The 14,372-nt window shown below is 40.3% G+C and overlaps 1 protein-coding gene across 1 annotated transcript in view; it reads left to right on the top strand.

Moving 5' to 3' along the window:
- The first annotated feature begins 40 nt into the window (after positions 1-40).
- The window catches only part of arhgap25 (Rho GTPase activating protein 25), a 17,166-nt gene continuing 2,834 nt past the window's right edge, over positions 41-14,372 (top strand). The window contains exons 1-9 of the mRNA XM_008287065.1: positions 41-441; positions 4,748-4,950; positions 8,042-8,129; positions 8,496-8,609; positions 10,653-10,857; positions 12,250-12,382; positions 12,513-12,586; positions 13,414-13,535; positions 14,007-14,161. Coding sequence (XP_008285287.1) covers positions 378-441; positions 4,748-4,950; positions 8,042-8,129; positions 8,496-8,609; positions 10,653-10,857; positions 12,250-12,382; positions 12,513-12,586; positions 13,414-13,535; positions 14,007-14,161 — 1,158 coding nt within the window. The 5' untranslated portion in view covers positions 41-377. The remainder of the gene's footprint in view (positions 442-4,747; positions 4,951-8,041; positions 8,130-8,495; positions 8,610-10,652; positions 10,858-12,249; positions 12,383-12,512; positions 12,587-13,413; positions 13,536-14,006; positions 14,162-14,372) is intronic.

Here is a 14,372-nt window from a genome sequence, read left to right as displayed (position 1 = left end):
GTCAAAACCATTTCCTTTGTGAAGACGCCGGTGTTTTTTTTTTTCCTGTGACACCCAGTGAACATTAGTCACTTGAAGATTCCCCCACTACATGGAACCTTAGTTTTAATGATTCAGCCTGGAAGCCATCTGTGCAGCACTCCATCAGAACAAGTATGAACATGGAAGTAAAGACAGCATGAGGGGACGCGTTGTGAAGGTCTGAAAAAAAGAAGAAGAAAGATTAACACACAGGAAGAAGGAAGTGTGATCTGCGATATCTCCAGTTTGTGTGTGTGTGTGTGTTTGATTGTGTATTTATATGTATGTGTGTGTGCGTGTGCTCTGGTGAGGTGCCTGTGAACTGAAACACTGACCTGTGCTATGAGTTGAGGACAATGTCTCTGAAACTACCTCGCAACTGGGACTTCAGCACCTTCAAGGCTGAGACAGCTCGGATAGGTAAGCCAGTGCCCGTGCTGCGTTCACTGACAGCCAGAGTGGATGCAACACTGTCACACTTCACATTTTTAGAAACATTACAGTTTGGACATTTAGCTGATGTTGTCATCTGACTCTTTTTCCATAAAACCAGAGATGGTATGGAGGCAAAAAGTAATACTAACAGTGGACATTGTACTTTTTTAAATTTGCGACTCCTCTTTTCCAATGAATTCATAATGTTTATGTTTAGATTATATATGTTCAGATTATATATCAAAAGAATAGCAGAAATTGATGTTATAAGTCAGCGACTGACTGCTTAGTGTTTTCTCAGTGGGCACATTGGTGGTTGCGTGTGTTGTACTTATGGTAACCAGAGCTGTTTTTAGACCATTTTCAAAAGAAACAAATCACTGTTGTCCAACATACAATACATTGTTTGTATATTCAGACATAGCTTGACATTCAAAACTTAATTTATTTTATTTTTTAACTGACTCAAAGGCAGTTCCCAGTGGTTGCATTAAGCGGTTGGCCAACCCCTGTGTGCATGTGCATGTGCATTGAAACCTATGTGCTGGCAAGTGTTTTATTGTGACTGTATAGCGTGTAGACCTACTAATACTGTGCTTACCCATGTTTGCATAAGGTGGAATCAATGCAACAACATGTCTTGTTTCCTCTCAGGCTTGCATGGCACAATAATTGCAACATTTACACCGAGTTTGCACACAAGCAGTGACTGGATAAATTCTCTACAGACATGTCTGCTATTGTTCACGACTTGCATCAGCTCTAATCATTTTCTGCCATCAGTGGTGCGGGTTGTTCAGCAATATGGAAGGAAGTAGCAGTACATTTACTTTATCTGCTTCAGTTCCACAAATTATCAGCTGCTATTCTTGCAGCAGCATGAAAGTATACCCAGTGCCCCCTCATGATTCTTTTATTTTGGCATGTTTTATGGACCACGAAGGGTGGCTGATTTATTTTTATTTTTTGCCCTGGAAGTGGAGTGATTCAGCTTTCAGCAGGAAACTGATGCAACAACTCAGTTTCTGCAGAACTCTGACTTTGTGTACGTAACTTTGCCCACTTACAGAATGAGTGCAGGGTTGTGTGACGTGTGCTCACAGTCACACTGCACCTGTCCTGTCATGAAGACCTGAAAGGTCAGCCACAAACCTTTCAGCATCAGGTTCAAGTAGCAAAGTACCTGACACAGTTTCTCCCTGAACCATTCATCTGATTCACGCAGGTTTAAATGAATAGCTTGGCATTTTGAAACTTATTTTATTGATTTAGAGGAAAAGACTGATACAACTCTTAAGCTACAGCCTAAATGTGGTTAGTTTACGTTAGCATACAACCTAGAAACAGAGGAATCAGCTAACCTAGCTTTGTTGAAAGCTAACTAAAGCTACACATGAATATGTTTTACTTTAATTGTCTAGTTCATACATAAACTCAAGTGTAATCAATTTTGGGGATTTTTTTCTCTTATAGAGCAATTAATTGCTTGACTTTTTCCTATAACGTGCTATTTGACAGGTTTTACAGGCTCAGGTGTGGCCAACTATGAAGCAAAGCTAGTTGGCTTAATTTAGCATGAAGACTGGAAATACAAACAGCCAGCGCAGGTTTGTGAAAGGAAACAACTCTAAGTGTCCCTTAGCCAAGAGAAAAAATGTCCTGTAAAACAACAGCAAAAAATTCAGAGGTGTTTGTAACTGGATTTTGGTTTTCTTTAATACAGAGTTAGGCTAGCTTTTCCCTGTTGTCCCCAGTCTTTATGCTAAGCAATGCTAACTGCTTACTAGCTAGATTGTTAAGCAACATGGGATTGGTAGCAATCTTCTGATCTACTTCTCAGCAAGAACATGCATGAGCATTTCCCAAAATGTCAAACTGTTTTTTTCTTTGAAAACCAAATGTTTCTTAGTTTTACCTCAGTCAGGCAATAATGCTGTCCAAGCACAGCGCCTCAGGAAGTACAAACAAATCTTGGTCCTATTATCAGCCAGAGGCTTAGCTCAGCCCAAAAGTCTTTAGATTTTAAAGTGATTATTGCACTATTTTTTAGGTTATTTCTGAGTAGAATAAAATACAATGTAAAAACACTGTGTTCTGGCCAAGCTCATCCCACTTTCTTTCTATGTTTACCTTAATGTTCCACATCAATATCACAGTGAATGTAGCATCGTCCACCCAGGGGATCTCAAACTATGTGACTTTGAATTTGCATCGTTTATAAAAATGTACATGTATAACAGTGAGGTGTGGTGAGCTTCATGGCTGGTGAAGCACTGACTTCATCAGAATCAGATTTACAAATATATGCACTCTACAGAGTAGCTTATTTGATTTGATTGGCAGCAGTTTACGAGTTATGTTTCATATCTGCATTCTTTACACATACAAGCTGTAGCCCACAAAATGCACTTTCATTTAAAAACAACAACAACAACAACAAACTTATTGCTATTACCTTTACTTACAAATAAAGTCCTTCTGGACAAAAATATCCGTTACTTTCTGGTAAAAGTCCTCCTTATCTTCCTTCACTGGGCGAGAGGGAAAAAAAATAAATGGATCGCTGCACTTGACTTGCTAACTGTACATTGGACCTAGTCTAGCTCGGTGTCACTTCCTCTGCAGCCGCCGAGTCACAAGAAGAATGTATGGGATCACGAGCGCCCCCTGCCATGAGGCAAGAGAACTGCCTGCCTCACCAAGAAATTATTTTATGATTATATATTTTTTTTCTGTCCGTAATGGTAGGTGAGGCTCTGCCTCAAATAGTTCGGGAGAAGACATGCAGGTGCTGGTGAGAAGAAAAAGGTTTACCCATTAAGTCCCATAACACAATACCACAGATAATAACCAGAACTGAGTCTGCCATATGTGTTGCTGACCAAAAAAAACAAAAAAACAACAAAAAAAACCCACTAAAACCTCTGTCCATGTGTGGCCTAATGACAACCTATCCAACTTCCTCCATCTCCTCTCCTCACCTGGGCCTCATTACCTTCATTCTTTTTCTCATCGGAATAACGAATAAATAGATTCAGCGCTGTCTTTTTAATTAATTTTATTTTGAGAATAAATCTACGTCCATGTGTAAAACACTGAGGTTATGGTCTTGGATGGCCACATCTAAAGACTCTACTGTTATCAGTCAGTTATTGTGTGGGATCCTGGACATTCAGGCCCGTAGGTGAATGTTTAACCATGTCAGTCAGTGAAATGGTTTGTTGAATGTTGTAGTTCCACATAAATAGCCTTCACACAGTGTGTAGGAACCTAAATGTGATCCTCTCCTAAATCCACATTGTCTTGATAATGTTGCACTTGATGCAACTTTCCTTTGGACTGTGGGCCTTAAGCACATCTTTGAGGTGCTGGGGAACTCGTGGCTCACATGAATTGAGGCCAGTTTAAAGAAATACGTGCTTGTCAGCTGAGGGTGTGGTCTGACAGTAGCCTCTGTGTGTGGGCTCAGGGTTCCTCAACAGCACTTGAACTCTCCGCTAATCAGGGGAGGGTGGTACTATTGAAATTAGACCAAAGGGCTCTGTGACTTGTAGGTGGAGACCTTCAAAGCGTACCGGGCCTCCGGCACTGATGTGGCAGTTTCCTGTTTACCCCAGTGTGACCCTTCTTCTTCTCTTCTCCTCTATCTTGCTTAACAAGACACGGTGAATTTAAGAACAACTGAGAAAGTGGGCTCAATCTCCATGCAGCTATCTCTGCAGGCCTACCACCCTGTGTGTTACTCAGACCGTCTCTGTGCCACGTACACCTCTACCGCTGTCCTTTCATTACTCCATTAAACCATCACATTAGGATGGCTCACAGTCACGGAGCTCAAGGGTGACACGTCTCAGTTAAGAGTGACAATCTTAAAAAAGCTGAAATAAGCATTTTTGTGTCAGTTTCAGTTTAAGTTAAGTTCATGCAGAAGTAAATCCCTGACCTTTCTTGCTCACTGCCTAATGGAAAGCCTCTTGCCGGTCACTGTGTTATTTATACAGGGCAATCACAGCTGCATTCATGCACCTTCTACAGGAAACTGGTCAGCTCAGACCAGCAGTTTCCTTTCAGCCTGAAACCGAATAGATGGGGAACAAAAATAGGCCGTAGCGGGCTGTTCTTTCAGCCCTGATAGGCCGATGCATATTCACATCAAAAAGAGGAAGTGCTTTGCTGCAGTAGAGTACTGCTGATATTTTGGAAACATTTCGCAGCTCTGACTGTGACCCAGCATGTTGGGGATTTTTGTTCTTCACACTTTCATCAACTGCTTCGTTGTGGTGTCTTGCAGCACGATCCAAGAGTGTGATACCTAGAGAGGGAGACCCCGGTCTGGGCTCACCTCGCTCCTCCAGGTCCATGGAGAGGCCGCTGAAGGCTGGCTGGCTGAAGAAACAACAGAGGTCTTTAGTGAAAAACTGGCAGCAACGCTACTTTGTGCTGAGAGGAAGCACATTGTCTTACCACAAAGATGATAAGGAGACCACTGTCCAGGTGAGACACTGTAGATGTTTATTTTACCCCCTACAATTCCTACTTTTTAAAACACAATGTATTTTCTGCCTTCTTTTTGTCACTTGGTTTGTCTAAAACACATGTACTCTAATTTTTAACACAAATTCCTATACATATCACATATTCCCAAATTCTAAAGGTATTTCAAAAGTACTTCTTTGTGTGAATAGAACTGTCATCAAAATCATTTCTTTGTCTCTATTACTTGTTGATGTGTCACGATTTCAATATGAAGTTTTGAAATAATAATAATAATGCAAACCAGCATTATACTATAACTATCTAATTTAAAGTGAGTATTTTTGTATAAAATGCCTTTTATATAAATAGATTAACATTTACCTTGACCTGAAATGGGTCATTTCAATCACTTTCAATCATCAGCACAAACACTCTAGCTGTGGCTACCCTAGCACACTTCCTGTACACAGAAAACCTGACACTAGAATCCTCATTAGACAGGCCTCTTGACATTCAAAGTATTTTTTTAAACTTTTTTTTTTTTTTTTTAACTTGTTGCACTTTTATGTCTTTTTTCTGTTATATTTGTCCAATGATTTGCTTTCATATCTGTAAAACTAGACAATCACATGTTCAGGTTTGTAGAGAATAATTAATATGTAGAACATCTGCAAACAAGCAAAACAAGGTCTTGATTCTTTAGTCAGTTTATTTCTTTGGGTAAAAAATGTGATGCTGCTAAATCTGGTCACTTGCTCGCTTCAAATTTATGTCTTCACTATATCCTTTTAAAAAAAAAATGTAAAAAAATCACTAGTTAGGAATCACCCCTAAGCCATCACCTATTTAAACTTTTGACCACCTTGGATTTAAAACTGATAGTAGTGGGACTGTGTGGACAGAATGGGAGATAGACAGACTGGATGTATACTGTACTGTATGTTCTGTGAAGGTATTGCGACCCAGCTGTCTACGGTTGGCTGGGAGTAACAAAGAATCAAGTGTTAGTGGTTGGGTAATGCAATTTGTTGGCACACAAAAAACCCCAGTGATAACAAAACAGGGCTGGTGGATGTTGCTAAATCAAAGAACCAAATAAAACCAAAAGCAGACTAACAGAGTTACAGAAGCTAGCTAAACAAAACAAAACAACTAAACTCTTTAGCCAAACTTAAACCCAAATGCAACACCCACTACCAACAGATACTAAACAAACGAATGCCTTGAAACACACAAGACACAAATAACTCCTAAATGAGTTATGCAGCTGCTAACAAAGGTGACTCTTGTTACCAAGGGAAACTTCTAACCTAGTTATGCAGCTGCTAACAGGGGCTACAGAGAACAGAGAACACAAATTACAAAGACACGAGAGGCACCAAGACGAACTGCTCACACTAAATCGCATCCACCTTGACCATGAGGTTGGTTGTAGGTTTATACTCCAGGTGTGTTGATTGCTGAAGTTTGATTTGCTGAGGGTAAAGGGAGACGGGTGGTGGTGCAATCAGGTATGGCAGGCCGGAGAACATTTGGCTGCAATGACTGATAGCTGGGGCTGGAGGAGGCTCTCCAGCCAGCTACAACAGAGTTCATACAAATCATCTCCCTATACAGAGACCACAAACGATCCACCCCAACACAAGACGGCACATAAGCACCAGGAGCTGCAACAGAAGGACACAGTGAACATGAAATCAAGCGATAACAGATCAGCGGTGGGCATTTTACAGTATGTCCTATATTTGCAAAAAAAGCAACTGTGCTGCACCGTTGCTACATTTGCATGACATAGAAATCATGGACTGTCCAGAAATGACCATCCATGCTCATGTTGAGCAGTTAAACACGATGTATGCAGCATTCAGAACCACTGGACGTTGCTCAAACACCAGCATCTCTGAACAAAACAATGAAAGTGTGGCAGCTATACCATTCTCCTCCTTTTTTCATTACAACCAGAAAGATTGTATACACGAGAGCAACAGCAACTAATTTAGTCACAATCATTAGTCCATGGTAGTATTGTGAAATACAATGAATGGTTCAGCTTGTTTAACATTATCTTCACATGACTTGCCTCATCTTCATTCTCCTTGTATATGTCTGCCTCCACACATTGGTCTGCTTCACATAACACATGGACACATGGACCAGAGTGGACTTTTGTGTGGAAACGGACACACATGAGAAGCAGAGGAGAGCTGCACAACAAGAGCAGAGGCTCTCATACTTAAATGTTTATTATAGTCCCTTGAGGACACACATGGACACGTAGTTGTTGCTGTGATGCTACTTTTCTACTCGCTGCTGTCTGCTTAGAGGACTACGTTCCATACATGTGATTAAGTGATTGTGATTAAGATCAGAGATTTAACCAAAACATACCTACTGTTTTAAAAGAGAGTAATTTTGCCAACAGCTGTATCTATATATTTTCGCACTTTCAACTACTGCCCTAGTAATGTATTCGCTGCATGGAGATTAATTTTGGGCTGTATGCAGACATGTGGAGGAGTCCACATGGACTCTCACAGACTTGGGAAAATGATTGTGTTGTTGTGCGGACCCTGGTGGATCCACGCATACAGAATGCCGAAGTATAACACTCAACTGAACTGAAATAAAACAAGCGCATGTAAATTAGCAAAATAACATAAATAAAATACTTAGTTTTTAAATTGTTTGGTTTTTGAGGCACAATTGAATCCTTTGGACTACTGCTTTCACCTTTAAAATGTGGTGTTGAAAGTCACTCTTAGTCTGTTTATAAAGGATGGGAGGGTGAACAGTTTCAAAGGGAGGAACTCATATGCACTAACATGCACACGCAGCCTGACTGGTCACACACAGGGAGAGTGACTTCTCTGCCATGGATGCCATTACTCCACTGTATTTTTACTCAGCACACAGCTATTTGCTGCTGTATTAATCCTATGTCTTTTTTAAAACCTCACTCATTGCATCTTTAATATTAATGATAGCATGGTGTTATATGAGTGGATGCGATTGTGAGTGTAAATAAAAGGGGCTGTTTCTTACCACGAGGGACTTTTGGTTTGGACATTCATTTCTTCTTTGTGTTTGTCTCCTGTTTTTTGGTCTGTAGGGAGTCATCCAGCTGCGCTTCAGTAAAGTTAATGAACTTCCTCCAAACTCAGATGACCCTGGGAAGTACCTCTTTGAGATCATACCACGTAAGCATGTAATCGCCCCTGAAAGGAGAGGCTTTGTTTGATATATTTGTTTAGCATCTAAAGATGGTTGTAGCAGTGAGACATTTTTGCCATCTTTGTCTTATTCTTTCTTCGTAGGTAGAAAGAAATAAAGTTTTTATTTTTTTTTCTGTATGCCAAGATTTTTTAAATCATGGGTCTACTTCCTGTGTCAGTGTCTGCCAGTTTGAGACAAAACTTTTCTGAATGGTAAAACATTAGAAACTACGATGAACTGACAGCAATCAAAGGCTACTAGGAAATCTTGATGCATATCTGACATTTTCTGACAGGTGTATCTCAAGGATTTTTTCAAAAATTCTTTGTAAAATAATTATCATTTCACAGGGCCAACAGGAGACAGAGAACGATGTCCATATGTGTTCATGGCAAACTCTCAAAGTGACATGGAGGAGTGGGTCCGCACTCTGCGCAGAGTCATCGGAGTCCCAACAAGTGGAGGTTGGCTTAAACCTAACATTGTCATGGAAACTGAGGTTATGCATGACACTACAACCATTTTATCTGACTCCAGAAATTAACGGAATGGATGTAAAATCAAACTGACAACCAAAAAACGTTTGGCAATTATTTGTAAAGACTTACATGTGGGATACATATGTTTCTTCCCTCCTCATCTCTTCAAGGCACATTTAAGTAGTTAAAAGATACTCAGTGATGGTGAAGGGGGAGGAACTGCTGGGTCACAGGAGGACAGGAGCATAAATTGGCACACTGAAAAGCACCCACTGTCTTGCCAAGACTTAAGACAAATTCATAGTTTCCGCATGACTGATGTGGCTACAATAGGTAGCATCAGCCTGCTACAAAGAGGTCTCATTGCTCCTCATATCAAATACAGAAAAACACACAGAGCTCACGTGGATATTTCTGAAAGGCTGATTGTGACCTTCAGACCTTATTTTTTACAAGATCTACCAGTTAGGTACAGATTAAATTCTAGAACGGTGTTAGTAATTATTCCTGAGGTGATTCGGTGGTCAGACAAAGCACAGGATTTCTGGAGATATATGTTGAATAGTTGATTGTATACATGTACAAATCAATGCCCCTTCAAAGTCTGGCAGCAACTACTTGAATTTCAACTCTCAATTATGAATTGTAAAGGTGTAAATTACCAAGAATATTCTTGTACAGTTGTTTTTTGGTTCCCTGGTGAGTTGATGTTCATGCAGTACAGTCCATGTGGTCACAGACTTTGGGTTGCACCCACAGAGGGTTTTGCCCAAACCCTTGCGGGCTTGGGTAAATGATCAAATTCATGTCGAAGAAACCCTTGCAGACTCAGGGATACAGAAAGAATAAATTGGCCGTTTGTTGAGAAGACTGATAGCACTTCCATAATCATCCTTTATATATGAAATTACAGATAGTTAGCTGCTGGTTATCTTAGCTTAGCATAGAGAACAAGAATTGCTGCAGTACAGTACTGCTGATATTAATCTGGATCCGTCCAAATATAAAAGAAATAGACCAAAAGAAAATTGGCTCACCCAGCACCAAAAAACACAACCAGATCTACATTTAAGTTAACTAAGCTTAAAAAAAAGAAAACCTGTGACCCCTGGTTGAGAAATAGTCAAACGCATAACTCAAAGATAAAATATACAATAAACATAGAAAGAAACAAGAAACGGTGATTAGAGAGTACTGCTTGTGCTGGTAGACAGATTTTCTTACCTTTGGGCAGAGCCAGGCTAACTGTTTCCCCTGTCTACAGTCTGTATGCCAAGCCAAGCTAATGAGATGTTGTCTGTGAAGATTCTCAGTCAACCAAGTCATGGTTATTCTTGTAGTTTAATCATAGCAACTGGACTTGCTTGAGTTTCTTGAAGATGTTTCACCTCTCATCCAAGAGGCTTCATCGAACTGATGAAACCTCAAGTCCAGTTGCTACGATTAAACCACGAGACTAATGAGATGTTAATATTTACTGTGTGAGGACAAAGTAGTATTGTTCTTCTCATATAACTTTCTCCAAGTGAAAACATATTGTTCCCCAAACTATTCTTTTGGAGTAGGCAAATAAACATAGCTTTGTTTCAACTAATCAGTTGTTTAAAGTGGGTGTAACAGTAACTAGCACTGTTGCTTATACAATGGACTTCCTGGGTTTACGTCCCGGCCTGGGGTCTTTCTGCGTGGAGTTTGCATGTTCTTCCTGTGCAGCGTGGGTTCTCTTCAGGTTCTCTGGCTTTCTCTTACAGTCCAAAGACATGCTGAGGTTAACTGGTGATTCTAAATAGTCTGTAGGTGTGAGTGTGCTTGGTTGTCTGTCTCTCTATGTGGCCCTGCGATAGACTGGTGACCTGTCCAGGGTGTCCCCTGCCTTTGCCCTGTCAGCTGGGATGGGCTCCATGACCCTACAGAGGATAAAGTGTTGGAGAATTCGTCTGAATCTGTAAATCTGTTCTTTAATTATTGTCTACTGTATGAAAACTTCTACTCAATTCTACTACGTCTTCCTTCTGTGCATGTCTGCAGTGTTTGGGAAGAGTCTCATGGACACTGTGACGTATGAGCAACGCTTTGGACCTCACATGGTGCCAATCCTGGTGCAGAAGTGTGTGGAGTTCATCAAAGAGCATGGGCTGAATGAGGAGGGCATCTTCCGCCTTCCTGGTCAAGACAATGCTGTCAAACAGTTCAGAGATGCCTTTGATGCAGGAGAGAGGCCCTCCTTCCCCAGGTGACGCATTCACGATTCCCTCTGCAGTATATGAGGCTTTGTAATAAGAATTACTCATGATTTCAATACTGAATATGGCACAAACTTGGCATGACGCATTCTGTTTATTAAAATTCACAGGAAGACTGAGAGTAAAGTGGTTATGAAGTAGTTTATAAATCATATTACTGAGTCACATATTTCAACTCTAAAAGCCCTACAGATGTGCTTGATAATCAGTTTAAGCCTTATTTAAACCTGCTTGGAAAAAGTATGAGCTCAAGAAGGCCACTGCCATAAAAGGAGACAAATATCCAAATCTCAATCAGCTTTTCAAAGTCAGGAGAGATGAGACAGATGTAGAAAGAGGCTGATAGCTCTCTGTCTGCTCAGAGCGAGACCACATCCTGTTCTGGCAGGCACACAGGAGGATGCCTTTATTACTCAACACCACAAGCTCCTCTGACAGAGCACTGTTGAATAAAGCACCCATTTTACCTAACAGAGGTTAGAGCCAGCGAGGGCTACAAAAATATGCTTTATGGCAAAGTTCAGCACAAAAATCAAACAAAGAAACAAAGATGTTTTGTTTTCCTTTCAACTGTATTCTTGTTAGAGTTTTGGTCAAGTGTGTATTTAGCATTGGTTTAATATACAAAATGAGGCCTAGAGGCCCATAACTTGCAACAACTATAAAATCCTACAGGAGTTTATCTTAGAATGGAAAAGGCCTGGTCTACACTTCACTCCACCGGGTCAAAGCTTTTCCTAAGTCCATTAAAATATTTACTTAGATCTTAGTGTGAGACCACAGTTGGACACTAGTGGTAAACATTTCAAACCCACAATGAATAGAATACAAGATGTTCAAATGATTCCAGCAACATTAAAATGCACTTATGTGTAGTATCTGTAAACCTGTATTAGAATGAGGCCAGGTTTAGTACTTCTGCACCCTCTGGATCTCTCTCCCACAACATAATCGAGACACCTCAGACCCAGTAATATTCAAATCTAAATTAAAAACTCATCTGTTCCGCTCCGCTTTTCCCACCAAGGCCTAGGCTTTATCTTGATATTTAGTATTGTTTTTATCTCCTTGCTGTATTTCTATATTGTCTACCTTTGTATTTGTTGCTCATTATTTATTACTTTTATTGCTCTTTTGCTTTTATCCTGTGAAGCGTCGTTGAGTTCTTGAAAAGCGCTATACAAATAAAATGAATTATTATTATTATTATTATTATTACTTACAGTATCAATCAAACTGCTCGTCTATGATGTCGAGGCCAAGTTCTAGTTTTTATAGAAATGATACCAACTCTGGCATGGCATTAAGTGATGAAGGTTTATGTGTCAGATATACTTTTAGTTTTATATTTGGGATCATAATTAGTGTGTCTTTGCCCACAGTGACACAGATGTCCACACGGTGGCGTCACTACTCAAACTGTATCTGCGGGAGCTGCCTGAACCTGTAGTGCCCTGGACTCAGTACCAAGACTTTCTGGACTGCACCAACATGCTGGACTCCAGCAGCACAGAGGTAAAAGGGCCACACTATGTCTGCACATCTGAGTGTATGTGGACTTTATATATGATTGCACAAGAATGAGAGGCCTTGAGATACTTGGAGTATGTATGTCCTTTCATTTCTTCTTCTTGTGTCCTTGTAGGGTTGGGAAAAGTTGGAGAAACAAATCGGTCTTCTCCCCAGAATCAACTACAACCTTCTGAGTTATGTCTGCCGGTTAGTAGTTGCTAATGCATTATGACAGCGTTATGGGACATTCCAGTAAAAAACCCTGGTGCCTTTGTGGTTAGAGAGGACACCCCATAAATGCATAAATAGAAAGATAATTGCTCACTAGCAAGTCCTTGAACAAGAGTTTACGAGATCTCACACATTCTGTCTGGTTAAACACATCCGCTAAGCATTCTTCTGTGATCAGTTTTCAGGCCTGACACATTCTGTACTGCATCTGTCAAACACTTCCCTCAGGGAAAATCAAGCCTTTTATGTCCACATGACACTTTTTATATACTGGCAGACACATCATGAGCCAAATAGGCAGTCAACACCTTGTCTTAGCATTTCTAACCTGACACTAGAGTGGACTGATGCCAGTCTCAAAAATACAGATTCAGACTTGTGGGGTTTCATATGTAACAAACCTAAAGCACCAATCCTAGCAACTTGAAGGGTGGGACTTTCCAAATCATTAATCATGCTCAGAATTGTTTTCTAGTTCAGACATGTATGGAAAAGTTACTTTAATATTACAACTGTATTGTAAAGTAGTTTTGTAGGTATTTGAAAAAAACTGTTGTAAACGTGTGTGCTTGAGCTGTGGTGTGGGGAGGGGTGGCTGTAGGTACAGGTGGGGGCTTCATAGATCTGCACATTCTGGAAGCAGTGTATTTTAAGGCATGTAGGGATTCTTTCCTTAGAAAAAACTTCTATGAAATATACAAAATAATATATATATTTTAATACACAGAGATGAGTTTTCTGGGGGTTTAATGAACAACCAGAGAGAGACTTTACCTGTGCTCATCCTGCCTTTTTGTTTTCAGGTTTTTATTTGAGGTACAGCTGCAGTCCAAGGTGAATAAGATGAATGTAGAGAACTTGGCAACTGTGATGGGGATCAACCTGCTCAAACCTCAGATAGAAGATCCCATCACTGTGATGAAAGGTGAGAACACAGTGTCCACTGATGTGTCCTGAAACATTGTGTTTGCAGAGCGGCAGCTTTTTCAGGGCTGGGAGACACTGAGCCTAAAGTGTTGTGAAATACTGTGAACATATATCAGTACAGTTTTATTTTTGCAAACTGTTTCTGTTTTGGCTGTGCAAACTGTCATCCTCATCATGTGGGAAACATCCTGAGTCCAACTGAGCAACTACTACTTCTCCAACTCCATAAACTCCATATCTATCTCAGTAATGCTGCTGCTGCTGCTCTTTTTTTAAACTGCTGCTGAAATACACATGTCTATGCCTTGTCAGAACTGTACAAAATGACAATGAAAATGTACCTGCAACCCGCTTAAGTGTTTTTTTTTTTGAAATTCTGAACGAAGTGAATCAAGAATTTTCATAAAAGCCTACAGATAAGAAATTTCGATCATAATCGTTCCATATTTGTGTTTGTTTTTCTTCACAGCGACTCCTCAGATCCAAAAGCTGATGACAGTGATGATCAGACAGCATGAGACTCTGTTTCCTCTCTCCAAAGATGTGCTTCCATCACCTCCTTCAAAGAAGACTGAAAGTCAGAAAAACACTCCCCGGAGCTTCGTGGGCTGGGAGTCTGCAGAGGTATGAGCGTCTCATCGCACAACAAGCCTCCATTATGTGCTCTTTAATGTCCTGTTTGGGCAGTCAAATGCATTCTGTTACGAAGTTGTTTAATATTTTGCAAACAGCAGTGTATATTTTGACAAGATCTTTAATTCAAAAGCTTGTTGCCAGTTGCTTTTAACCAATGCAGCTGCCAGGTTTTCAGTAGTGTCATCTGCTAACAGAATAA

This window comes from Stegastes partitus, unplaced genomic scaffold, assembly GCF_000690725.1.
Source record: "Stegastes partitus isolate 25-593 unplaced genomic scaffold, Stegastes_partitus-1.0.2 Scaffold485, whole genome shotgun sequence".
Taxonomy (NCBI): domain Eukaryota; kingdom Metazoa; phylum Chordata; class Actinopteri; family Pomacentridae; genus Stegastes; species Stegastes partitus.
The sequence above is the reverse complement of the archived record's forward strand: the minus strand, read 5'-3'. Positions and strand labels throughout refer to the sequence as shown.